We start from the raw sequence: 23,157 nt of genomic DNA, 5'->3' as shown, positions 1-23,157 counted from the left end.
CCTTAAATAAATCCTGTGATTTATTTCCATTTATTTTTCTAATCTCATTTATCTAAAAACTCACTTGTCAAAAGTGGGAGTTGAACCCACGCCTCCATCTGGAGACCAGAAATCCCATTGTCTGAGAAGGTTGAATTACCTTGAGTCTGGCGCCTTAGACCACTCGGCCATTCTGACAGATGATTGATAGTATGGTGTGGTGCGCTCTTTAAATAAATCCTGTGATTTATTTCCATTTCTTTTTCTAATCTTATTAATCTAAAAAGTCTGCTGTCAGAAGTGGGATTTGAACCCCCGCCTCCATCTGGAGACCAGAAATCCCATTGTCTGAGAAGGTTGAATTACCTTGAGTCTGGCGCCTTAGACCACTCGGCCATTCTGACTGACGCTCAAAAGTATGGTGTGGTGCGGTCCTTAAATAAAGAATGTGATTTATGTCCATTTCTTTTTCTAATCTTAATAATCTAAAAACTCTGTTGTCAGAAGTGGCGTTGAACCCACGCCTCCAAAAGGCATTGAACCCAAGCCTCCATCTCGAGACCAGAAATCCTATTACCTGAGAAGGTTAAATCACCTTCAGTCTGGCGCCTTTGATCACTAGGCCATTCTGACACACTTACGTAACATGGTGTAGTGGACTCCATAACAAAAGGCTCCACTGAGGCAAATTTCAGAGGACAAGAGCAACATTAAAAACCTGTGATTTATTTCTATTCTAAAAACTCCGTTGTCAGAAGTGGGATTTGAACCCACGCCTCCATCTGGAGACCAGAAATCCCATTGTCAGAGAAGGTTGAATTACCTTGAGTCTGGCGTCTTAGACCACTCGGCCATTCTGACAGATGATTGATAGTATGGTGTGGAGCGCTTTAAATAAATCCTATGATTTATTTCCATTTCTTTTTCTAATCCTATTAATCTAAAAAACTCTGTTGTCAGAAGTGGGATTTGAACCCACGCCTCCATCTGGAGACCAGAAATCCCATTGTCTGAGAAGGTTGAATTACCTTGAGTCTGGCGCCTTAGACCACTCGGCCATTCTGACTGACGCTCAAAAGTATGGTGTGGTGCGGTCCTTAAATAAAGCCTGTGATTTATTTCCATTTCTTTTTCTAATCTTATTAATCTAAAAACTCTGTTGTCAGAAGTGGCGTTGAACCCACGCCTCCAAAAGGCATTGAACCCAAGCCTCCATCTCGAGACCAGAAATCCTATTACCTGAGAAGGTTAAATCACCTTCAGTCTGGCGCCTTTGATCACTAGGCCATTCTGACACACTTACGTAACATGGTGTAGCGGACTCCGTAACAAAAGGCTCCACTGAGGCAAATTTCAGAGGACAAGAGCAACATTAAAAACCTGTGATTTATTTCTATTCTAAAAACTCCGTTGTCAGAAGTGGGATTTGAACCCACGCCTCCATCTGGAGACCAGAAATCCCATTGTCTGAGAAGGTTGAATTACCTTGAGTCTGGCGCCTTAGACCACTCGGCCATTCTGACAGATGATTGATAGTAAAGTGTGGAGCGCTCCTTAAATAAATCCTATGATTTATTTCCATTTCTTTTTCTAATCCTATTAATCTAAAAAACTCTGTTGTCAGAAGTGGGATTTGAACCCACGCCTCCATCTGGAGACCAGAAATCCCATTGTCTGAGAAGGTTGAATTACCTTGAGTCTGGCGCCTTAGACCACTCGGCCATTCTGACTGACGCCCAAAAGTATGGTGTGGTGCGGTCCTTAAATAAAGCCTGTGATTTATTTCCATTTCTTTTTCTAATCTTATTAATCTAAAAACTCTGTTGTCAGAAGTGGCGTTGAACCCACGCCTCCAAAAGGCATTGAACCCAAGCCTCCATCTCGAGACCAGAAATCCTATTACCTGAGAAGGTTAAATCACCTTCAGTCTGGCGCCTTTGATCACTAGGCCATTCTGACACACTTACGTAACATGGTGTAGTGGACTCCATAACAAAAGGCTCCACTGAGGCAAATTTCAGAGGACAAGAGCAACATTAAAAACCTGTGATTTATTTCTATTCTAAAAACTCTGTTGTCAGAAGTGGGATTTGAACCCACGCCTCCATCTGGAGACCAGAAATCCCATTGTCTGAGAAGGTTGAATTACCTTGAGCCTGGCGCCTTAGACCACTCGGCCATTCTGACAGATGATTGATAGTATGGTGTGGAGCGCTCCTTAAATAAATCCTATGATTTATTTCCATTTCTTTTTCTAATCTTATTAATCTAAAAAACTCTGTTGTCAGAAGTGGGATTTGAACCCACGCCTCCATCTGGAGACCAAAATTCCCATTACCTGAAAAGGTTGAATCAGCTTGAGTCTGGCGCCTTAGACCACTCTGCCATTTCGACAGATGTTTGATAACATGTTGTGGTGCGCTCCTTAAATAAATCCTGTGATTTATTTCTATTTATTTTTCTAATCTCATTTATCTAAAAACTCTGTTGTCAGAAGTGGGATTTGAACCCACGCCTCCATCTGGAGACCAGAAATCCCATTGTCTGAGAAGGTTGAATTACCTTGAGTCTGGCGCCTTAGACCACTCGGCCATTCTGACAGATGTTTGAAAGTATGGTGTGGTGCGCTCCTTAAATAAATCCTGTGATTGATTTCCGTTTCTTTTTCTAATCTTATTAATCTAAAAACTCTGTTGTCAGAAGTGGGATTTGAACCCACGCCTCCATCTGGAGACCAGAAATCCCATTGTCTGAGAAGGTTGAATTACCTTGAGTCTGGCGCCTTAGACCACTCGGCCATTCTGACAGATGATTGATAGTATGGTGTGGTGCGCTCCTTAAATAAATCCTGTGATTTATTTCCATTTCTTTTTCTCATTTTATTAATCTAAAAACTCTGTTGTCAGAAGTGGGATTTGAACCCACGCCTCCATCTGGAGACCAGAAATCCCATTGTCTGTGAAGGTTGAATTACCTTGAGTCTGGCGAATTAGACCACTCGGCCATTCTGACAGATGCTTGAAAGTATGTTGTGGTGCGCTCCTTAAATAAATCCTGTGATTTATTGCCATTTATTTTTCTAATCTCATTGATCTAAAAACTCACTTGTCAGAAGTGGGATTTGAACCCACGCCTCCATCTGGAGACCAGAAATCCCATTGTCTGAGAAGGTTGAATTACCTTGAGTCTGGCGCCTTAGACCACTCGGCCATTCTGACAGATGCTTGAAAGAAAGTTGTGGTGCGCTCCTTAAATAAATCCTGTGATTGATTCCTGTTTCTTTTTCTAATCTTATTAATGTAAAAACTCTGTTGTCAGAAGTGGGATTTGAACCCACGCCTCCATCTGGAGACCAGAAATCCCATTGTCTGAGAAGGTTGAATTACCTTGAGTCTGGCGCCTTAGACCACTCGGCCATTCTGACAGATGATTGATAGTATGGTGTGGTGCGCTCCTTAAATAAATCCTGTGATTTTTTTCCATTTCTTTTTCTCATCTTATTAATCTAAAAACTCTGTTGTCAGAAGTGGGATTTGAACCTATTACTCCATCTGGAGACCAGAATTGCCATTAACTGAGAAGGTTGAATTACCTTGAGTCTGGCGCCTTAGACCACTCGGCCATTCTGACAGATGATTGAAAGTATGGTGTGGTGCGCTCCTTAAATAAATCCTGTGATTTATATCCATTTCTTTTTCTAATCTTATTAATCTAAAAACTTTGTTGTCAGAAGTGGGATTTGAACCCACGCCTCCATCTGGAGACCAGAAATCCCATTGTCTGAGAAGGTTGAATTACCTTGAGTCTGGCGCCTTAGACCACTCGGCCATTCTGACAGATGCTTGAAAGTATGTTGTGGTGCGCTCCTTAAATAAATCCTGTGATTGATTCCCGTTTCTTTTTCTAATCTTATTAATCTAAAAACTCTGTTGTCAGAAGTGGCGTTGAACCCACGCCTCCAAAAGGCATTGAACCCAAGCCTCCATCTCGAGACCAGAAATCCTATTACCTGAGAAGGTTAAATCACCTTCAGTCTGGCGCCTTTGATCACTAGGCCATTCTGACACACTTACGTAACATGGTGTAGTGGACTCCATAACAAAAGGCTCCACTGAGGCAAATTTCAGAGGACAAGAGCAACATTAAAAACCTGTGATTTATTTCTATTCTAAAAACTCTGTTGTCAGAAGTGGGATTTGAACCCACGCCTCCATCTGGAGACCAGAAACCCCATTATCTGAGAAGGTTGAATTACTTTGAGTGTGGCGCCTTAGACCACTCGGCCATTCTGACAGATGATTGATAGTATGGTGTGGTGCGCTCCTTAAATAAATCCTGTGATTTATTTCCATTTCTTTTTCTCATCTTATTAATCTAAAAACTCTGTTGTCAGAAGTGGGATTTGAACCCACGCCTCCATCTGGAGACCAGATTTCCCATTACCTGAGAAGGTTGAGTTATCTTGAGTGTGGCGCCTTAGACCACTCGGCCATTCTGACAGATGCTTGAAAGTATGTTGTGGTGGTTTATTTCCATTTCTTTTTCTAATCTTATTAATCTAAAAACTCTGTTGTCAGAAGTGGCGTTGAACCCACGCCTCCAAAAGGCATTGAACCCAAGCCTCCATCTCGAGACCAGAAATCCTATTACCTGAGAAGGTTAAATCACCTTCAGTCTGGCGCCTTTGATCACTAGGCCATTCTGACACACTTACGTAACATGGTGTAGTGGACTCCATAACAAAAGGCTCCACTGAGGCAAATTTCAGAGGACAAGAGCAACATTAAAAACCTGTGATTTATTTCTATTCTAAAAACTCTGTTGTCAGAAGTGGGACTTGAACCCACGCCTCCATCTGGAGACCAGAAATCCCATTGTCTGAGAAGGTTGAATTACCTTGAGTCTGGCGACTTAGACCACTCGGCCATTCTGACAGATGCTTGAAAGTATGTTGTGGTGCGCTCCTTAAATAAATCCTGTGATTTATTTCCATTTATTTTTCTAATCTCATTGATCTAAAAATACACTTGTCAGAAGTGGGATTTGAACCCACGCCTCCATCTGGAGACCAGAAATCCCATTGTCTGAGAAGGTTGAATCATCTTGAGTCTGGCGCCTTAGGCCACTCGGCCATTCTGACAGATGCTTGAAGGTATGTTGTGGTGCGCTCCTTAAATAAATCCTGTGATTGATTCCCGTTTCTTTTTCTAATCTTATTAATCTAAAAACTCTGTTGTCAGAAGTGGGATTTGAACCCACTCCTCCATCTGGAGACCAGAATTCCCATTACCTGAAAAGGTTGAATCAGCTTGAGTCTGGCGCCTTAGACCACTCTGCCATTTCGACAGATGTTTGATAACATGGTGTGGTGCGCTCCTTAAATAAATCCTGTGATTTATTTCCATTTCTTTTTCTCATCTTATTAATCTAAAAACTCTGTTGTCAGAAGTGGGATTTGAACCCACGCTTCCATCTGGAGACCAGAAATCCCATTGTCTGAGAAGGTTGAATTACCTTGAGTCTGGCGCCTTAGACCACTCGGCCATTCTGACAGATGCTTGAAAGTATGTTGTGGTGTGCTCCTTAAATAAATCCTGTGATTTATTTCCATTTATTTTTCTAATCTCATTTATCTAAAAACTCACTTGTCAGAAGTGGGATTTGAACCCACGCCTCCATCTGGAGACCAGAAATCCCATTGTCTGAGAAGGTTGAATTACCTTGAGTCTGGCGCCTTAGACCACTCGGCCATTCTGACAGATGATTGATAGTATGGTGTGGTGCGCTCTTTAAATAAATCCTGTGATTTATTTCCATTTCTTTTTCTAATCTTATTAATCTAAAAAGTCTGTTGTCAGAAGTGGGATTTGAACCCACGCCTCCATCTGGAGACCAGAAATCCCATTGTCTGAGAAGGTTGAATTACCTTGAGTCTGGCGCCTTAGACCACTCTGCCATTCTGACAGATGATTGATAACATGGTGTGGTGCGCTCCTTAAATAAATCCTGTGATTTATTTCCATTTCTTTTTCTCATCTTATTAATCTAAAAACTCTGTTGTTAGAAGTGGGATTTGAACCCACGCCTCCATCTGGAGACCAGAAATCCCATTGTCTGAGAAGGTTGAATTACCTTGAGTCTGGCGCCTTAGACCACTCGGCCATTCTGACAGATGATTGATAGTATGGTGTGATGCGCTCTTTAAATAAATCCTGTGATTTATTTCCATTTCTTTTTCTAATCTTATTAATCTAAAAAGTCTGTTGTCAGAAGTGGGATTTGAACCCACGCCTCCATCTGGAGACCAGAAATCCCATTGTCTGAGAAGGTTGAATTACCTTGAGTCTGGCGCCTTAGACCACTCGGCCATTCTGACTGACGCTCAAAAGTATGGTGTGGTGCGGTCCCTAAATAAAGCCTGTGATTTATTTCCATTTCTTTTTCTAATCTTATTAATCTAAAAACTCTGTTGTCAGAAGTGGCGTTGAACCCACACCTCCAAAAGGCATTGAACCCAAGCCTCCATCTCGAGACCAGAAATCCTATTACCTGAGAAGGTTAAATCACCTTCAGTCTGGCGCCTTTGATCACTAGGCCATTCTGACACACTTACGTAACATGGTGTAGTGGACTCCATAACAAAAGGCTCCACTGAGGCAAATTTCAGAGGACAAGAGCAACATTAAAAACCTGTGATTTATTTCTATTCTAAAAACTCCGTTGTCAGAAGTGGGATTTGAACCCACGCCTCCATCTGGAGACCAGAAATCCCATTGTCTGAGAAGGTTGAATTACCTTGAGTCTGGCGCCTTAGACCACTCGGCCATTCTGACAGATGCTTGAAAGCATGTTGTGGTGGTTTATTTCCATTTCTTTTTCTAATCTTATTAATCTAAAAACTCTGTTGTCAGAAGTGGCGTTGAACCCACGCCTCCAAAAGGCATTGAACCCAAGCCTCCATCTCGAGACCAGAAATCCTATTACCTGAGAAGGTTAAATCACCTTCAGTCTGGCGCCTTTGATCACTAGGCCATTCTGACACACTTACGTAACATGGTGTAGTGGACTCCATAACAAAAGGCTCCACTGAGGCAAATTTCAGAGGACAAGAGCAACATTAAAAACCTGTGATTTATTTCTATTCTAAAAACTCCGTTGTCAGAAGTGGGATTTGAACCCACGCCTCCATCTGGAGACCAGAAATCCCATTGTCTGAGAAGGTTGAATTACCTTGAGTCTGGCGCCTTAGACCACTCGGCCATTCTGACAGATGATTGATAGTATGGTGTGGTGCGCTCCTTAAATAAATCCTGTGATTGATTTCCATTTCTTTTTCTAATCTTATTAATCTAAAAACTCTATTGTCAGACGTGGGATTTGAACCTACTCCTCCATCTGGAGACCAGAATTCCCATTAACTGAGAAGGTTGAATTACCTTGAGTCTGGCGCCTTAGACCACTCGGCCATTCTGACAGATGATTGAAAGTATGGTGTGGTGATTTATTTTCCATTTCTTTTTCTAATCTTATTAATCTAAAAACTCTGTTGTCAGAAGTCGCGTTGAACCCACGCCTCCAAAAGGCATTGAACCAAGCCTCCATCTCGAGACCAGAAATCCTATTACCTGAGAGGTTAATCACCTTCAGTCTGGCGCCTTTGATCACTAGGCCATTCTGACACACTTACGTAACATGGTGTAGTGGACTCCATAACAAAGGCTCCACTGAGGCAAATTTCAGAGGACAAGAGCAACATTAAAAACCTGTGATTTATTTCTATCTAAAAACTCTGTTGTCAGAAGTGGGATTAGAACCCACGCCTCCATCTGGAGACCAGAAATCCCATTGTCTGAGAAGGTTGACTTACCTTGAGTCTGGCGCCTTAGACCACTCGGCCATTCTGACAGTTGATTGATAGTATGGTGTGGTGCTTTCCTTAAATAAATCCTATGATTTATTTCCATTTCTTTTTCTAATCTTATTAATCTAAAAACTCTGTTGTCAAAAGTGGGATTTGAACCCACGCCTCCATGTGGAGACCAGAAATACCATTATCTGAAAAGGTTGAATTACCTTGAGTCTGGCGCCTTAGACCACTCGGCCATTCTGACTGACGTTTAAAAATATGGTGTGGTGCGGTCCTTAAATAAATCCTATGATTTATTTCCATTTATTTTTCCAATCTCATTGATCTAAAAACTCTGTTGTCAGAAGTGGGATTTGAACCCACGCCTCCATCTGGACACCAGAAATCCCATTGTCTGAGAAGGTTGAATTACCTTGAGTCTGGCACCTTAGACCACTCAGCCATTCTGACAGATGATTGATAGTATGGTGTGGTGCGCTCCTTAAATAAATCCTGTGATTTATATCCATTTCTTTTTCTAATCTTATTAATCTAAAAACTTTGTTGTCAGAAGTGGGATTTGAACCCACGCCTCCATCTGGAGACCAGAAATCCCATTGTCTGAGAAGGTTGAATTACCTTGAGTCTGGCGCCTTAGACCACTCGGCCATTCTGACAGATGTTTGCTTGTTTGGTGAGGTGTACTCCTTAAATAAATCCTGTGATTGATTTCCATTTCTTTTTCTAATCTTATTAATCTAAAAACTCTGTTGTCAGAAGTGGCGTTGAACCCACGCCTCCAAAAGGCAGTGGGCATTGAACCCAAGCCTCCATCTCGAGACCAGAAATCCTATTACCTGAGAAGGTTAAATCACCTTCAGTCTGGCGCCTTTGATCACTAGGCCATTCTGACACACTTACGTAACATGGTGTAGTGGACTCCATAACAAAAGGCTCCACTGAGGCAAATTTCAGAGGACAAGAGCAACATTAAAAACCTGTGATTTATTTCTATTCTAAAAACTCTGTTGTCAGAAGTGGGATTTGAACCGACGCCTCCATCTGGAGACCAGAAATCCCATTATCTGAGAAGTCTGGCGCCTTAGACCACTCGGCCATTCTGACAGATGATTGACAGCATGGTGTGGTGCGCTCCTTAAATAAATCCTGTGATTTATTTCCATTTCTTTTTCTAATCTTATTAATCTAAAAACTCTGTTGTCAGAAGTGGGACTTGAACCCACACCTCCATCTGGAGACCAGAAATCCTATTACCCGAGAAGGTTGAATCATCTTGAGTCTGGGGGCTTAGACCAACCAAACATCTGGTTTCATGATCTCATTCCTTTTGAGTGCGCATGCCCATAAGCTCAGGCAACCTGAAAATATGCAGATTTTGTTTGATTTGAATGTTTAGAAACGAAACTTATGAGTAGGCCAACAAGGAATCTGCACGCGAAGAATTCCGCAGATTTTTAGCCCATCATTGATTCTGTGTATTTACTTGTGTAAATGTGTGTACATTCATATTTATTCAGCTTTTTAAAATTGATTTTAGTATAATTATTGACTAATGTGAAAATGTTCATATCATTTATTTACAGTACAGTTTGTAAAGTAATATTTTCTGTCTTTTATTAGAGAATTATATAACATATTATATAACAGACATGATTTGTTTAATTCTAACTGGATTTGCATTGCAAACATTAAATACAAGTTAAAAGGGATTACTTTTTAGTTCATATATTAAGGTTCTAGTTATGCTGCTCCCAAATCGTTCCGCATAAATCCGCAGACATTTAACAAAATTCGCTGCAGCAATGGCAAACAGCCTTTATTGTTTTGCAAGTGGACAAAACTAAAGTTTAAACTATACGATGGTGATCTTAAGCATGCCTCCTGATAGATTTTTTGTTTGAAGCAAAAAGGAATGATGCAGAGTCAGGGAGGTAAAGACTTAATAAACCTAATTCTCTGCCATGTGTCAAGTCGAAGACAACAAATAATTCTATAAAACAACTTTTTTTGTATTCTATTGAATTGTTTATAGAATTTCAATCAAATGAATTTAATATTCATGCAAAAGATTTCTTAAATGATCTTGGCATCACTCCATTTGTGTCTTAACATTGTTTTCCAGTTACATTTAAGATTATTTAGAATAATAATTGTATAATAACAATAATACTTTTATTTATAATAAATATTTGTTTTGTATATATATATATATATATATATATATATATATATATATATATATATATATATATATATATATATATATATATATATATATATATATATATATATATATAATTATTATTATTATTTTTTTTTTTTTTGAGGGGGGGGGGGGGGGGGGTGCCCCAGCAGAGCTTTATGTCTATTCCCCTGGTCTCAAGTCAACCTTGTGCGTTCTCTATAAACAGAATATAAAGGGCCGTAAGCTGTGTCCAAATGCTTTGTCAGCTGATTTGTTTCCTTGTCGCATTATCAGGCAGTGACTTTGCTGGAGCATGTGTGCACAAACATACCTCACAAATAAAGCATTATAAATTATTCTAGGTCAACTGTATAATGTTGATTATCTCCCAGAAAGACCATATATTAAATTGTAGGTAGATATGATGGTTCTCATAAGCAATTTTGTCAAGGGTTTAGTTGTTGTGCTTAGATGATTGGCTTTGAATATTCTGAAACATTAAGTCTTGTGGGTTTCTCCCCGTCAGCAGTGGTGAGAATTTTCCAGGAACCATCAGAAGAGAAACCAACCATAAGGGTGTTCAAGGCTCATTGATGCATGAATGCAGTAAAGGCTATCCTGTCTATTGCTTTTTTATGTAATGCATGGTTTATATGTGATATGGTGATTTTTCATCTTGCTCATTCTCTCTCTCGGCTGCAAATTTCCATGATTGTATCTAATTTGCCAGCATCAGGTAGCCACTATGGGTAAACTGGAGACTCCTGTAGTTTCTGGCACATTTTACTCACTTAGCTTTGTTACGTGAGTGTGGAATTTTGAATATGCCCACCAAAAAACACACCTCGCACATGCAGAAAGATATCACGTGTATGTTGAACAAACATCAGCATGTTGAAGACCGAAGTATTAAGAAACTAAGCAGGCTGAGGGTGCTTTTACACCTGTAGATCGATTGTTTTGTTCTGAAACAGGGATTAATATTGTTACAATGTTTATTTTTGTTCTTGGTGCGGTTTGCTTTCACATGAGAAAGTTTCTAAAGTTTCAAAGTTTCTCTGTGTGGAGTTTGCATGTTCTCCCCATGTTCACTTGGGTTTCCTCCAGGTGCTCTGGTTTCCCCCACAAGTCCAAAGACATGTGGTATAGGTGGGTAAGCTAAAAAATTGTCTGTAGTGTATGTGTGTGTTTCAAGCCTCGGCTGGGTCAGTGGCATTTCTGTGTGGAGTTTGCATGTTCTCCATGCTTTCGCGTGGGTTTCCTCCGGGTGCTCCGGTTTCCCCACAGTCCAAAGACATGCAGTACAGGTGAAATGGGAAGACTAAATTGTCCGTAGTGTATGAGTGAGTGTGTATGGATGTTTCCCAGAGATGAGTTGCGGCTAGAAGGGCATCCGCTGTGTAAAACATATGCTGCATAAGTTGGTGGTTCATTCCGCTGTGGCGACCCCGGATTAATAAAGGGACTAAGCTGAAAAGAAAATGAATAAATGAATGTATGTATGTGTGTGAATGAGTGTGTATTGATGTTTCCCAGTGATGAGTTGCAACTGGAAGAGCATCTGCTGTGTAAAACATGCTGGATAAGTTGGCGGTTCATTCCGCTGTGGGGACTAAGCTGATAAGAAAATGAATGAATGAAGAAATGAGCGAAAATAAGCAAAATATAAGCAAAAAGGTGCACCTTAATTTTGATACTCACAGATATCACCAAATATAAATCAGAGATCTCATACATAGCCTCATTTAAGTTGTTAAGTTAAGTAAAAATCAATCTATTGAATCACTATATCTAATAAAAAATGTTGACTAGAATTATGCATTATGGGCTTAAATTATAAAAAAAAAAGACATGAATTGAGACTGCAGTCAGATCATGATCAGATCAATATGGATCTTTCTTTCGAGGTGTCAGTGCAGAAATGAACAAAACAATTGTCCTAATACAAAATAGTATAATGTTAAAATATGGATAAAATATCATATGGTAATTCCAGTCAATTTTTCAGTAAATTTTTATCCAGAATTTTTCTTCCGGATAAACAGCTCTCGTTAATATTTCAGCATGCTTTTACATTTGTATTCAACTCGAGCTCGGTTTCTGATTTCACATATGACAAACAAACCGCGCTAACTAGGCAAACGGGACAGGTTCCAAAACAAACATCTAGGTGTGAAAGCACCCTGAGTATCGTGAAGACCATGTGTCCTGGAGCTTATAGTTACACCAGTGTTAATCCAACTTTCATATCGTTCCAAAAAATTAATTCATACATTTTAATTAATTCATACAATCCCTTTATTAATCTGGGGTCGCCACAGCGGAATGAACCGCTAATTTATCCAGCATGTATTTTACGCAGCGGATGCCATTCCAGCTGAATCACTGGGAAACATCCATACACACTCATTCACACACATACACTACAGTCAATTTTAGCATACCCTATTCACCTATACCACATGTCTTTAGACTTGTGGGGGAAACCGGAGCACCCGAAGGAAACCCACACAAACACGGGAAGAACATGAAAACTCTACACAGAAATGATAACTGACCTAAGGCTCGAACCAGCGACCTTCTTGCTGTGAGATGATCATGCTACCCCCTGTGCCACCGCGTTGCCCTACAAAAAAGTTATCAAGTCATTTATTTTTAAGCATAACCCATATTGAATTATAACATTTTGTTTTAAGGTCCAATACAATAATGTTATCATTATTATAACACATAATAATCCTTGACAGGAATAGAGGCTGATAGGTCATTTGGTATCTGCTCTATCATCAACTACACACCTTAACATTTAAATTCCTCAGTGTTGTTTGTGCTAGTAATGTGCAGCGCATTTTCGAATCCCTCATCCACCCCAGCTCCACCTGTTTATAGATCTTTTTTGGGGGTTACATGTATGTTTGCAGTATTGTGTTAAAATTCTCAGACTACATGCCTGTGAATATACTGCCAGTAGCAAGTCTCTGTACTTGGTCTGCACAAATAATCAAAGCAGCAGCGGCAGCGTAGCAGGTCTATTCCGCCAAGACCAAGCACATCAACATTGCTATACAGTATACAGTTGAAGTCAGAATTATTAGCCCCCCTTTTTATTTATTTATTATTTTTTAAAGATTTCCCAAATGGTTTAACAGAGCAAGGAAATTTTCACAGTTTGTCTGAAAATATTTTTTCTTCTGGAGAAAGTCTTTTTGTTTTATTTTGGCTAAAGTAAAAGCAGTTTTTAATTTTGTTTAAATCAATTTTAAGGTCAAAATTATCAACCCCTTTAAGCTATATATATATTTTTGATAGTCTACAGAACAAACCATCATTATACAATAACTTGCCTATTTACCCTAACCTGCCTAGTTAACCTAATTAACCTAGTTAAGCCTTTAAATGTCACTTTAAACTGTATAGAAGTATCTTAAAAACTATCTAGTCAAATATTATTTACTGTCATCATGGCAAAGATTAAAAGTTATTAGAAATGAATTATTAAAACTATTATGTTTAGAAATGTGTTGAAAAAAATCTTCTCTCAGTTAAACAGAAATTGAGGGGTAATACTTCAGGGTGGCTAATAATTCTGACTTCAACTGTACATAATTATTTCAATACTAAATTTCTCACAGGTTCTTGGTACCTATCCCTAACTGCAATTCAAATTTACTGTTAGAAATGAGATTAAACATCAAACGTGCAGCAAAGGAGACATGTCTGCTAGCCTAAAAATCAATCAAATGAATGTAGCCTCTCAGTAAACAGAATGTGACATAATCATTTGATTCGGATGTACCCTGTTGCCTTTCTACCTCCATTCTTTTCAGTTCTCAAAAGAAAAACAAATAATAACCTGTGTCAATGCTGCCCTGCTACTTAATCAATAAAAACAGGCTCACAACTGAAAACCTACAAGGTTTTATAAACAGACAATGTGCACACTTACAAATGTATGTCGGCTGTTTTAAGGCAAAGCTACTGCGCAGTACTTAAGGTGATAATCTTTTAATTCAGGTTAATTTAGGCCATTTAACAAATTCTCTCTGTGACACTAAAATTGTGAGCCAAGACAAGTTCGCAAACTGCTGATGTGGGAGATCTCGCTTTTTTTTCTTCTTCTGGCAGCTGCACAAATGCCACATCACCAATCTGGAACCTCCTCCTCAGAGACCCGACTGTCATTCCCCACTTCTGCTCGTTGGCTGAGGACAGTGATGCCTCGATGGTTAAATGTGTTCCCATAAGGACGATGGAAGCAGCGGGAGGGGGCCGGAAGCTTGTTCAGCGCTGCTGTGAATGGAAATGGCACTTCAGTGTAGATAATGCCATGTAGTTCACTGCACACTGATTCATTTGCTCTAGCCAGAGGATTCCTTCTCTCACAGGCACAAGCTGATGGCTCACATAAGGTAGTTTTCTCCCATCTGCCTCTCTTGTTTTTCTTGTGCAGTCCTCTGACATGTGGTGATACTCTTATGTAAGCCGTCACACTTATGAATGCATCTGGTTTAAGCTCAGATGGAGAAATTGGATGTATTTTACTGCATGTGTGCTGGATTCACAACAGTTGATATGAGGTCAAAATGCATGCTAAGTATGCTGGAGATTTGACAAATTGATTATTATGTTTGTTTTTTCTAGGATGATTATATTTTTTTAGGACAAACTTGTTGTGAGGGTCTTCTAAGAAGTAGCCTATTTACAGTTCTAGTCCTATTTAAGTTTACATAACCCTTGCAGAATAGGTGAAATTTTAATGAAATACAAGACACCATGGGCTCTATTTTAACGAGTCAGTTGCATCACGCCATGGCACAGTTGCTATTTACATGACAGACTTTGTAAGTGGAAAAACTGAATACTTCACTTGCGAGAAAACAGTTAAACAGAGCATCTGCAGCGAGGATGAAGAACGGGCCTCCTCCATTCGGCTTCTTTACTTTCTCTTTATTTACTTTTACTCTTTACTTTACTCATTTACAATTGTGGATAAGGAAACGGTGTTGTACGCACTCCACTGAAGACATTCATTAGCCTACATATTTAGGCTTAATCCCAATTGTACCCCTTAGCCCTTTTCCTTACTTCTACCCCTCGTTTTGCTCGTTCCTGTGAAGGGGTAGGGGTGTCCCAATTCTCTTTTGCTTGAAGGCGTATGGCTAAGGGGAAGGGGTCGATTATACTTTGAACAGAGATTTTCAGTACCACACTCAAAGTGAGGTTTATTAATTAACTAATTTCGAGAGGATCACGTGCTTATGATTTATCACAGCCGGTCTCGTATTAAGCTAATCAGTATCATCCAATCATATGAGCCATAAGCTACTATAAATAACCACAGTTTTCAGTCCACTTTATCTTCGTTTGGAAGAAACCCCCCTTCCTCCCCATTCTCCTCCTTCACCTTAGATCAGGCGTCACGGAGGCCCAGTGGTTAGCACTGTTAGCCCCACAGCAAGAACACTGCCAACCCTGGTCCTACCAGGTCGGTAGGTGTTTCTGTGAGGAGTTTGTATGTTCTCCCCGTGTCCGCGTGGGTTTTCCCCGGGTTCTCCGGTTTCCTCCCACCATCCAAAAAATATACATCATGCATAACAATGAAACATTTGTGTAGCCCCCTTGCTTTTTTTTTTTTTTTCTCACGTGTTCCCTTAGCTACTGCAGACGGGGAGTTCTGAGATCCACCGAGCTCGGGCTCCCCTCTCGCTCTGCAAACGAGAGGAAGCCCCGGGCTCGAGGATCCCTTAAGCTCGGGGCTCTCTCCCGGGACAGCATGCCAAACAAGCTATTGATGAATCATCAGCTAAGTGTGAACTCTTGAAACCAAGGGGTAAGAAAATTCCCCAGAATACGCCACAACGGAAGGATAGCTGCACCCGGAAGTAAAGAGATCCACAAATTTGTATTTTATGTCATTATTACAAATTTTTTACAACAAACAAGCAAGTGTTTTAATATATTCATAACCGCGTTCGTGTTTTACCATCATGCTTTTAAACAAAAACGCTAAAATAAAAAAAATAAATAAAGTTTCGCAATCTATAATCCATAATAATAACTCATATATAGCAGTCCCACAACATTCTGTTACTCAGTGACACTCCATCACCTGGCAGAAAGGTCTAGTGGCAGGGAATGAGCTTTTTACAGTGTCTGCTATAATGTTGATGTTGTTTTTTGTGTGTTTACATAGATGAATATGGCCACTGTGTAAATGTGCAGTATAGTTACGATCTTATTGCCACATTAGATCATTATGATAACATGATATATGCCTTCAGTAATTTCTTGAAGATAAATACCAAAAAATACACAACTGGAATCACTACAGCAGTCGCCATCGTCTAATCTCATATGAAGCAAGAGATCACGATGACATATGATGACGTGTGCAGGTGTTGTCCCATTTCTTAGGGGTACATTTTGAAGCCCTTCCCCTTCACCCTCGGTTTTAAGGGCCAAGGGGAAAGGGTACAAAAATAGAATTGGGATTGGGCCTCAATTTCGTTTGTTAAGCGCAAAAATTTGTTTCAAAACTATTTCTAAATTCAGTTCTGATTTGTAGCAAATTAATAAATGAACATAAATAATGAAGTGTAGGCCAAAAACTGAGTTATATCCATTCTTTTTTAATTCCTCAAAAAAGCAACACGCCAATATTGCGCCTTAACACACCTCCTATCTAGACCGGCACACCCATGAGTCCACAAAGCAGCACAAATGGATTTGCTATTTAAGCAACGTGTGGCACAAAACAGGAAAATTAGGGTTGCGTTGGTCTCAAAATAGCAATAAATCGCGCCTTATTGCGCCTAGCACCTTATAACACTGGGTGTATGATAGGGCCTTATATCTTTTTAAAGTACTTTACTGAATAAGGTATCTGACATAGCAGATGTTTCCAGACACCTGGATAATTAACATCATGTTAATGTGACTTTTGAAGTTAATAGACATTTGTTAGAATCACTTGTTACCTACTGTTCTTTAAATAAACAAATCAATAATTTCAGTAGAATAATTACCCTATTTATTTTCGACTTTTTTTTTTTTCAGGAATTGGACAGGCACCGCACAAAGACCTTATGTCTTCTTTTGGAAAGCATCTGTTGTGTACAATTTTAAAAAGTCAGGTTGATATTTAGATGCTCTAAATGAAAAGAAGTCCATTTGAAAACCCGTGTGACTCATTGCCATTCATTACAGAGAAAATGTCATGTTGCATAACTGCATAACTTGTTTGTTTAAGTCAATAACGGCTCTCACACTGAGAATTATGAATCATTATCTGTGTTCAAACAGATTACTCTTAAGACTCTTACTCTTCTTCTTGTTCTTTCTTACTTTTTTTTTAAGTAAAACTCTTTATTAAATACTTGTGAAACGTCTTTCGTAGATAACTCCTTTCTGTTTTGTAGATGATTCTTTTCTTTTTTTGTTTCATTTGCTAATATTTTTGTTCAAAAATATGATTTCCCATCAGTAAATTCGTTCATTCATTTATTTTCCTTTAGCTTAGTCCCTTTATTCATCAGGGGTCATCACAGCAGAATAAACCGCCAACTTAAGGCTGATTTATACTTTTGCATCAAATAATAAGCGTGACTCACAGTGCCTGTCTTGCACGTAGTCGTGCAATAATAATTATGCGTGCTGTTTGTGTTGCTCTGCAATAATACTCCTGAAACCCTAGCTGGCAGTAGGTTTTTATGTTCCTCTGTGTCGGGTATCTTAATGACCCGACTACCTTAATGTACAAGTAGCTAAAACTAACTCATTTAGGGGCAGGAACTGGTGGATGTGCAACAACTTCAATTATTAGGTAAACAGAAAACAACAGATTTCATCTAGAGCTACTTCACGGGACTCAACACAATGGGTTCGCATGGCTCTCAGCCCCGCCCACACTCATCACAGCGCCAATTACAGAGCTTGAACTACGCGACTTAACTGACAGCAGAAATGTTGAGGCATCGTGCTGCATATTTATATGACTGTCATCTTTACTGTAGGCCTATGCATATTTATAACAAAACGTTGTGACGTGTAGTTACATTTTTTGAGAGGTGCGCAGCAGCGTCAGTCACAGGGAGGGCTATGCGACCACACAAAGGCTGTGCTGAAGCATGCGCTTTACGCAGAAGTATAAGGGGCCGATCACACCAAACACGCTTTTACATTCAAAAAATGTAAGGCGCATCTTACTGCCTTTTTTGATGGCAACAAAAAAAGAAGCACCGTGCGCTTTTTATGTTGCTAGTGTAAGGATGGCTAAGTCTCTCCATAATATCAAACCCTGAGAAATGTGAAAATTCTACGAGATAAGACCATGAAAATTGTCAGGTGCTAAAACAGTAAACTTTCTGATCTAAGGCCCCGTTTACACAAATATGTTTTAGTTTTAAAACGCATAAGTTTTGCTACAGTTACACTATCCGTCCACACTACAGCAGAGTTTTCGAGTGCCGAAAATTAAGCGTTTTGAAAGCTCTTTTTCATTTTCATTTTGAAATGCTGCTGCTCCGTGTGTAAGGGGGGAAACTGAGACATCTGAAAACGGAGATGGGGCTGCAGACATTCGCCAGTCTGATTGAGGATTTTTCCTCAATATTAAGTAGCCTACAAACCGTTCTTGCATCTTCTCCTTGTAAAATCAGACTTCGCAAGTTTGATATGGAAAACAAACTCCCGGGGACATGTCTGGTTAATCTTCAAAGAGAACAGTGTACTTTATACCCTAATTCACATCATCTTAACAATAAAATGAAAACATGATATGAGGAAGTGCCTATTTTCAATTTGATATTAACAACTTAAAAGACAGCAGAAATGTTGAGGCACCGTGAAGCTACATATTTATATGAGCGTCATCTTCACTGTGTGCATATACTTAAGAAAACGGAGCCTATAACATAACTGCCTCCTTTCATTTTCATTGAAAATACGAAATACACCCTCTCTTGCTGAATATCAGTTTTAATAATCAATAATGGCCATTATAAAAGTATAACATACAATAAGTTTGTACATTATAGGAAATAATGGCAAGCAATCAGTCAAATGTGCAGAATCAGTGTGCCTGGTTGCATTAATTATTAACTTATCTTTGCGCCAAAACACGACACCAGAGAACAAGTAATAGATTCAAAAGACCAAAGTTGGGAATATGCCGTTAGATATAGACAACAAGATGAGTTAAATATCATGTTTAACAAATAAAGCGAGATTAGATCCAGCGGTAGATCCTTGATGAACAGCTCTCATCTGGGTAGATATGCTGTAGTGCATTCCAGAATGTGTGTGTGTTGTCACGTGATGTGTGTTTCCAGCAGTGTAATGTGGACGGAGAGTTGTTCAGAAATGCTGGGTGAAACGCTAGTGTGGACGCGGATCGTTTTCATTCAAAAAACGTCGTTTTAAAACTAAAACGTGTTAGTGTAAACGGGGCCTGAGAAGAAGATCGGGAAACCAGCTGTTATAAGTATGGGGTGCGAAAGTTCACTCCTCTCCTTTTACCCCAAGCCCCCCTTGCTTACCTTTCTCCATCAGAGCAGATCACTCACATTTCACATAAAATGTCCAAGGTTTAATATGGTGTATCTTGTAGCCCTATATTCATGTTTGGTATCATTCAAAATGTATCTGTGTGATTGGTAAAGTGGTCTTAATTTCACATAATATTTAACTTGCATATGTTGATTTGGTTTTTGGCTTTGATAAAATCTTCGCCAGATGCTCCCCCCCATAGAGATGGTTTACACCTCAAACTCACTACCAAGCAAGGGTCTCGGTGATGCTTTTATTGTCTTGAATTTATGGCTGTTTGTTCTGAGTTGAGTATATAAGGAAAAAAAATGTGAGATGGGTCATTGGAATCTTGTAGCCAGGATGCCCCATTGCAGTGCATAAACAGACGTATTTGCTGCAACGTACTTTATACATTTATAACTCTTTGATTTATCTTTGAGTAATTGATGTAGTACATTTCTGAATTGGCTTTTTATTCTTTGGTTCTGTAAATTGGCATGAGACACTTTCATCTGGAAAATAAAGTGTTTAGTTTAGATTCATTCTGAATTCTCCTGAAATCTTTAAGATCCAGCAGATTAAGTGGAGTCTGCGCTACTATTATGATGCGGCATATTTTGATTTGATTAAAGACGCATTTGACTATACACAGCCGTTTTGGCACGACAGCATGAAGATCTTTTAATCATCTAATCACTGATATTAGCAAGCTGTATAGAAATGACTTAATCAACTACTCTTTTAGGATGAGTGAGAAAACAACCAGACTATTTGAGTATTAGTTAACCCTGCACCCTCTCACTAACTTCAGATAATGAAGTGTCGAGATAATGTCCGTGTAAAGAGACGCAAACACGCAGATCAAAACTCTAAATTAAGTCATAAATGATGAATGTGATCCATTCTTACAATTAGAAATACAGTCTAAATTTGACGCACACTTAAAATTGGAGTCAGATTAAATTCGAAGGTGAAAAACAAATATGAAAAATTCTAATAAACAACAGAACTCTTTTCAGAAGCACTAGAAAAGGCTTACATGCATTTAACCTTCGACCATGCTGTTAGTTTTATCATTGGGCTAATAGATAGACTTCTACACTAGGCAATGAATAAATCAGCTAAAATCGTGCAGTCTGAAGCTTAAGAAGCACGCAAAACGCTTGTGGCTGTTAGTAAATCATTCAAAAAAGACGGATCTCAACACAAAAAGCACATTCAGTGTGATCAGCCCCTAAATCAACCTTAATCCAGCGTATGCATAACCCAGCGGATGCTCTTCCAGCCGCAACCCAGTACTGGGAAACACCTATACACTCTCACATTCAAATACATACACTAAGGCCAATTTAGCTTATTCAATTCACCTCCACCGCATGTCTTTGGGGAGAAACAGGAGCACCCACAGGAAACCCACGCCAACACAGAGAGAATAGGCAAACTCCACACAGAAAAGCTAACTGGTCCAGCCAGGACTTGAACCAGCGACCTTCTTGCTGTGAGGCGACAGTGCTAACGTCTGAGCCACCATGCCGCCCTCCAATCTGTACATTTTAAAAAGATTATAAAATCAGCAAAATCACGTATAGTCATATATGGAAGCCTCTGCTAAATACTATTATGAAGCTTGGTTTGGTGATTTCTTTATCTCTGCTTTTCACATTTACTATCTCTATGCGTTGTGTAACTGACACTCTTGTCAAAGGCCTTTATCTCTTCACAGCATAGGGGCTATCAGACTCTGAAAAGATTCATTTCTAGAATGCAGAGACTCATTAGTCACCATCAATGAGCGTTATCTTGAGAGAGTTGAAGGTCTGGGATTCTTCATTCTGTTTTTGATCTCCTTTAATCTCCCAATTTAACTTTGGTGCTGAAATTGTCAAAGTCAAGGGGTCACACTTCATTCCGTCTTCAATGACTAGATTCTCATTACACTTGTAGACTAATGCCGAATTCAGACTGCACGATTTTTAAAGTAGTCACGTCACGGATGTTTTCACACTGCATGGCTATCTGGGGTATCATTCTGTCAGTGCTGCGTTTAGACTGCAGGATTGATCGGCGACAGGGGGTTTCACACTGCATGACTTTAAGATAGGAAGAATCGCCGACAATGTTGTTTCAGTTCACAAACCACATTTCACAACCAAACACACACGAAAAGTGAGATGGAAACAACGCGAGGTCACATACAGTTGAAGTCAGAATTATTACCCCAACACCCCTCCCCCTTCCCCCCCCCTTGATTTTTTTTTTCTTTTTTAATTATGTCCCAAATTATGTTGAACAGAGCAAGGAAATTTTCACAGTATGTCTGATAATATATGTCTGATAATATTTTTCTGGTGAAAGTATTTTTGTTTTATTTCAGCTGGAATAAAAGCAGTTTTAAACACCATTTTAAGGACAAAATTATTATCCCCTTTAAGCTATATTTTTTCCGATAGTCTACAGAACAAACCATCGTTATACAATAACTTGCCTAATTACCCTAACCTGCCTAGTTAACCTTATTAACCTAGTTAAGCCTTTAATGTCGGGTTCAGACTGCATAATTTTAGCCCTGATTTTGACTCGCAACAGGTTTTGTGAAATGGTCGACAAATGCCTGAAATCACAGGCAAATCGGTGCGCGGTCACGTGAGTGACGATCATACAGTATGTACTATCAAGGAAGCAATATGACAGATTCGCCGATGAGTCGCCGACGCCCGTGAGATATTTGGCATGCTAAATATCTGGAGCTGTTGGTGATTCAAATCATGCCATGTGAAATGTGTTCTGATTGAAAATAACATCCGCGATCACCTACAGCCAATGAGAGAGCAGCATTTACTAGTACGGGTACCTGCAGGCCAGCGGGAGGCTGGGGGAGAATTCAATTCAATTCAATTCACCTTTATTTGTATATCGCTTATACAATTTAGATTGTGTCAAAGCAGCTTCACATGAAAGGTCATAGTAAATAGGAACAGTGTAGTTCAGTTTGTAGTGTTTAAGTTCAGTTCAGTTTAGCTCAGTTCAGTGTGGTTTAAAAATCACTACTGAGAGTCCAAATATTGAAGAGCAAGTCCAACAATGCGCAGCTCTACAGATCCCGAACCATGCAAGCCAGTGGCGACAGCAGAGAGGGAAAAAAAACTTTACTAAATGGCGGAAGTGAAGAAAAAAAACCTTGAGAGAAACCAGGCTCAGTTGGGCATGACCATTTTAATTTCTCCGCTGGCCAAACGTCTTGTGCAGAGCTGCAGTCTCAGTGGCGGAGGCTGGAAGCTGGCCTCAGCGAAGACTCGTCTGTCTCTGGAGCGTCACAGGAATCAGTCTCATGTTCTCCACTCCTCCAAGACCACCACAGTAGCTGCTCAGGATACGGCCTGGTCCAGGATATGGAAACCTTGGGATCATCTCGTCGTTGGTCTTGGATCGAATCAGTGACTGCATAGTCTGAGGACCTCGGGAAGAGTATTCCCAGGTGAAGTTAACAGCGCTCATTTTCAGTTTATTTGGACCCAAGAAATCTAAGAAAAACTAGTGTACATTTGGCAGGAAAGGTGTGTCTGTTTGACATGTCATCTGAGCAATATCACAATCAGGT

General features: G+C 39.7%; 1 protein-coding gene and 29 non-coding genes across 31 annotated transcripts in view; 1 reads left to right on the top strand and 29 right to left on the bottom strand.

Annotated features, from left to right (window-relative positions):
* Positions 1 to 23,157, top strand: part of LOC130248057 (uncharacterized protein C14orf132-like) — a 79,068-nt gene that overhangs the window by 30,353 nt on the left and 25,558 nt on the right. Inside the window, exon 1 of one of the 2 annotated variants that reach the window (XM_056481575.1) lies at positions 14,244 to 14,440. The exons of the other annotated variant lie outside the window; for it this stretch is intronic. Coding sequence (XP_056337550.1) covers positions 14,354 to 14,440 — 87 coding nt within the window. The 5' untranslated portion in view covers positions 14,244 to 14,353. Of the gene's footprint in view, positions 1 to 14,243; positions 14,441 to 23,157 lie in introns of those variants that run through there. 2 annotated transcript variants of the gene reach the window in all.
* On the bottom strand, positions 66 to 177 carry trnal-caa (transfer RNA leucine (anticodon CAA)). The gene is made up of 2 exons: positions 140 to 177; positions 66 to 111 (listed from the first exon to the last, which is right to left on the bottom strand). It is a non-coding gene; the product is annotated as a tRNA-Leu (tRNA).
* Positions 272 to 383, bottom strand: trnal-caa (transfer RNA leucine (anticodon CAA)). The gene is made up of 2 exons: positions 346 to 383; positions 272 to 317 (listed from the first exon to the last, which is right to left on the bottom strand). It is a non-coding gene; the product is annotated as a tRNA-Leu (tRNA).
* trnal-caa (transfer RNA leucine (anticodon CAA)) lies at positions 729 to 840 on the bottom strand. The gene is made up of 2 exons: positions 803 to 840; positions 729 to 774 (listed from the first exon to the last, which is right to left on the bottom strand). It is a non-coding gene; the product is annotated as a tRNA-Leu (tRNA).
* Positions 934 to 1,045, bottom strand: trnal-caa (transfer RNA leucine (anticodon CAA)). The gene is made up of 2 exons: positions 1,008 to 1,045; positions 934 to 979 (listed from the first exon to the last, which is right to left on the bottom strand). It is a non-coding gene; the product is annotated as a tRNA-Leu (tRNA).
* trnal-caa (transfer RNA leucine (anticodon CAA)) lies at positions 1,391 to 1,502 on the bottom strand. The gene is made up of 2 exons: positions 1,465 to 1,502; positions 1,391 to 1,436 (listed from the first exon to the last, which is right to left on the bottom strand). It is a non-coding gene; the product is annotated as a tRNA-Leu (tRNA).
* On the bottom strand, positions 1,598 to 1,709 carry trnal-caa (transfer RNA leucine (anticodon CAA)). The gene is made up of 2 exons: positions 1,672 to 1,709; positions 1,598 to 1,643 (listed from the first exon to the last, which is right to left on the bottom strand). It is a non-coding gene; the product is annotated as a tRNA-Leu (tRNA).
* On the bottom strand, positions 2,055 to 2,166 carry trnal-caa (transfer RNA leucine (anticodon CAA)). Its single transcript has 2 exons — positions 2,129 to 2,166; positions 2,055 to 2,100 (listed from the first exon to the last, which is right to left on the bottom strand). It is a non-coding gene; the product is annotated as a tRNA-Leu (tRNA).
* Positions 2,262 to 2,373, bottom strand: trnal-caa (transfer RNA leucine (anticodon CAA)). The gene is made up of 2 exons: positions 2,336 to 2,373; positions 2,262 to 2,307 (listed from the first exon to the last, which is right to left on the bottom strand). It is a non-coding gene; the product is annotated as a tRNA-Leu (tRNA).
* On the bottom strand, positions 2,468 to 2,579 carry trnal-caa (transfer RNA leucine (anticodon CAA)). The gene is made up of 2 exons: positions 2,542 to 2,579; positions 2,468 to 2,513 (listed from the first exon to the last, which is right to left on the bottom strand). It is a non-coding gene; the product is annotated as a tRNA-Leu (tRNA).
* On the bottom strand, positions 2,674 to 2,785 carry trnal-caa (transfer RNA leucine (anticodon CAA)). Its single transcript has 2 exons — positions 2,748 to 2,785; positions 2,674 to 2,719 (listed from the first exon to the last, which is right to left on the bottom strand). It is a non-coding gene; the product is annotated as a tRNA-Leu (tRNA).
* Positions 3,086 to 3,197, bottom strand: trnal-caa (transfer RNA leucine (anticodon CAA)). Its single transcript has 2 exons — positions 3,160 to 3,197; positions 3,086 to 3,131 (listed from the first exon to the last, which is right to left on the bottom strand). It is a non-coding gene; the product is annotated as a tRNA-Leu (tRNA).
* Positions 3,292 to 3,403, bottom strand: trnal-caa (transfer RNA leucine (anticodon CAA)). Its single transcript has 2 exons — positions 3,366 to 3,403; positions 3,292 to 3,337 (listed from the first exon to the last, which is right to left on the bottom strand). It is a non-coding gene; the product is annotated as a tRNA-Leu (tRNA).
* trnal-caa (transfer RNA leucine (anticodon CAA)) lies at positions 3,704 to 3,815 on the bottom strand. The gene is made up of 2 exons: positions 3,778 to 3,815; positions 3,704 to 3,749 (listed from the first exon to the last, which is right to left on the bottom strand). It is a non-coding gene; the product is annotated as a tRNA-Leu (tRNA).
* On the bottom strand, positions 4,161 to 4,272 carry trnal-caa (transfer RNA leucine (anticodon CAA)). Its single transcript has 2 exons — positions 4,235 to 4,272; positions 4,161 to 4,206 (listed from the first exon to the last, which is right to left on the bottom strand). It is a non-coding gene; the product is annotated as a tRNA-Leu (tRNA).
* Positions 4,367 to 4,478, bottom strand: trnal-caa (transfer RNA leucine (anticodon CAA)). The gene is made up of 2 exons: positions 4,441 to 4,478; positions 4,367 to 4,412 (listed from the first exon to the last, which is right to left on the bottom strand). It is a non-coding gene; the product is annotated as a tRNA-Leu (tRNA).
* Positions 4,802 to 4,913, bottom strand: trnal-caa (transfer RNA leucine (anticodon CAA)). Its single transcript has 2 exons — positions 4,876 to 4,913; positions 4,802 to 4,847 (listed from the first exon to the last, which is right to left on the bottom strand). It is a non-coding gene; the product is annotated as a tRNA-Leu (tRNA).
* Positions 5,008 to 5,119, bottom strand: trnal-caa (transfer RNA leucine (anticodon CAA)). The gene is made up of 2 exons: positions 5,082 to 5,119; positions 5,008 to 5,053 (listed from the first exon to the last, which is right to left on the bottom strand). It is a non-coding gene; the product is annotated as a tRNA-Leu (tRNA).
* On the bottom strand, positions 5,420 to 5,531 carry trnal-caa (transfer RNA leucine (anticodon CAA)). The gene is made up of 2 exons: positions 5,494 to 5,531; positions 5,420 to 5,465 (listed from the first exon to the last, which is right to left on the bottom strand). It is a non-coding gene; the product is annotated as a tRNA-Leu (tRNA).
* trnal-caa (transfer RNA leucine (anticodon CAA)) lies at positions 5,626 to 5,737 on the bottom strand. Its single transcript has 2 exons — positions 5,700 to 5,737; positions 5,626 to 5,671 (listed from the first exon to the last, which is right to left on the bottom strand). It is a non-coding gene; the product is annotated as a tRNA-Leu (tRNA).
* trnal-caa (transfer RNA leucine (anticodon CAA)) lies at positions 5,832 to 5,943 on the bottom strand. The gene is made up of 2 exons: positions 5,906 to 5,943; positions 5,832 to 5,877 (listed from the first exon to the last, which is right to left on the bottom strand). It is a non-coding gene; the product is annotated as a tRNA-Leu (tRNA).
* trnal-caa (transfer RNA leucine (anticodon CAA)) lies at positions 6,038 to 6,149 on the bottom strand. The gene is made up of 2 exons: positions 6,112 to 6,149; positions 6,038 to 6,083 (listed from the first exon to the last, which is right to left on the bottom strand). It is a non-coding gene; the product is annotated as a tRNA-Leu (tRNA).
* On the bottom strand, positions 6,244 to 6,355 carry trnal-caa (transfer RNA leucine (anticodon CAA)). Its single transcript has 2 exons — positions 6,318 to 6,355; positions 6,244 to 6,289 (listed from the first exon to the last, which is right to left on the bottom strand). It is a non-coding gene; the product is annotated as a tRNA-Leu (tRNA).
* trnal-caa (transfer RNA leucine (anticodon CAA)) lies at positions 6,701 to 6,812 on the bottom strand. Its single transcript has 2 exons — positions 6,775 to 6,812; positions 6,701 to 6,746 (listed from the first exon to the last, which is right to left on the bottom strand). It is a non-coding gene; the product is annotated as a tRNA-Leu (tRNA).
* On the bottom strand, positions 7,136 to 7,247 carry trnal-caa (transfer RNA leucine (anticodon CAA)). The gene is made up of 2 exons: positions 7,210 to 7,247; positions 7,136 to 7,181 (listed from the first exon to the last, which is right to left on the bottom strand). It is a non-coding gene; the product is annotated as a tRNA-Leu (tRNA).
* trnal-caa (transfer RNA leucine (anticodon CAA)) lies at positions 7,773 to 7,884 on the bottom strand. The gene is made up of 2 exons: positions 7,847 to 7,884; positions 7,773 to 7,818 (listed from the first exon to the last, which is right to left on the bottom strand). It is a non-coding gene; the product is annotated as a tRNA-Leu (tRNA).
* trnal-caa (transfer RNA leucine (anticodon CAA)) lies at positions 7,979 to 8,090 on the bottom strand. Its single transcript has 2 exons — positions 8,053 to 8,090; positions 7,979 to 8,024 (listed from the first exon to the last, which is right to left on the bottom strand). It is a non-coding gene; the product is annotated as a tRNA-Leu (tRNA).
* On the bottom strand, positions 8,185 to 8,296 carry trnal-caa (transfer RNA leucine (anticodon CAA)). The gene is made up of 2 exons: positions 8,259 to 8,296; positions 8,185 to 8,230 (listed from the first exon to the last, which is right to left on the bottom strand). It is a non-coding gene; the product is annotated as a tRNA-Leu (tRNA).
* On the bottom strand, positions 8,391 to 8,502 carry trnal-caa (transfer RNA leucine (anticodon CAA)). The gene is made up of 2 exons: positions 8,465 to 8,502; positions 8,391 to 8,436 (listed from the first exon to the last, which is right to left on the bottom strand). It is a non-coding gene; the product is annotated as a tRNA-Leu (tRNA).
* trnar-ucu (transfer RNA arginine (anticodon UCU)) lies at positions 8,855 to 8,950 on the bottom strand. Its single transcript is given in 2 exon segments — positions 8,855 to 8,900; positions 8,913 to 8,950. It is a non-coding gene; the product is annotated as a tRNA-Arg (tRNA).

The sequence above is a fragment of the Danio aesculapii genome, chromosome 20, assembly GCF_903798145.1.
Source record: "Danio aesculapii chromosome 20, fDanAes4.1, whole genome shotgun sequence".
NCBI classification, from domain to species: domain Eukaryota; kingdom Metazoa; phylum Chordata; class Actinopteri; order Cypriniformes; family Danionidae; genus Danio; species Danio aesculapii.
Note: the sequence above shows the minus strand (reverse complement) of the source record. Positions and strands in the feature narration are given on the sequence as shown.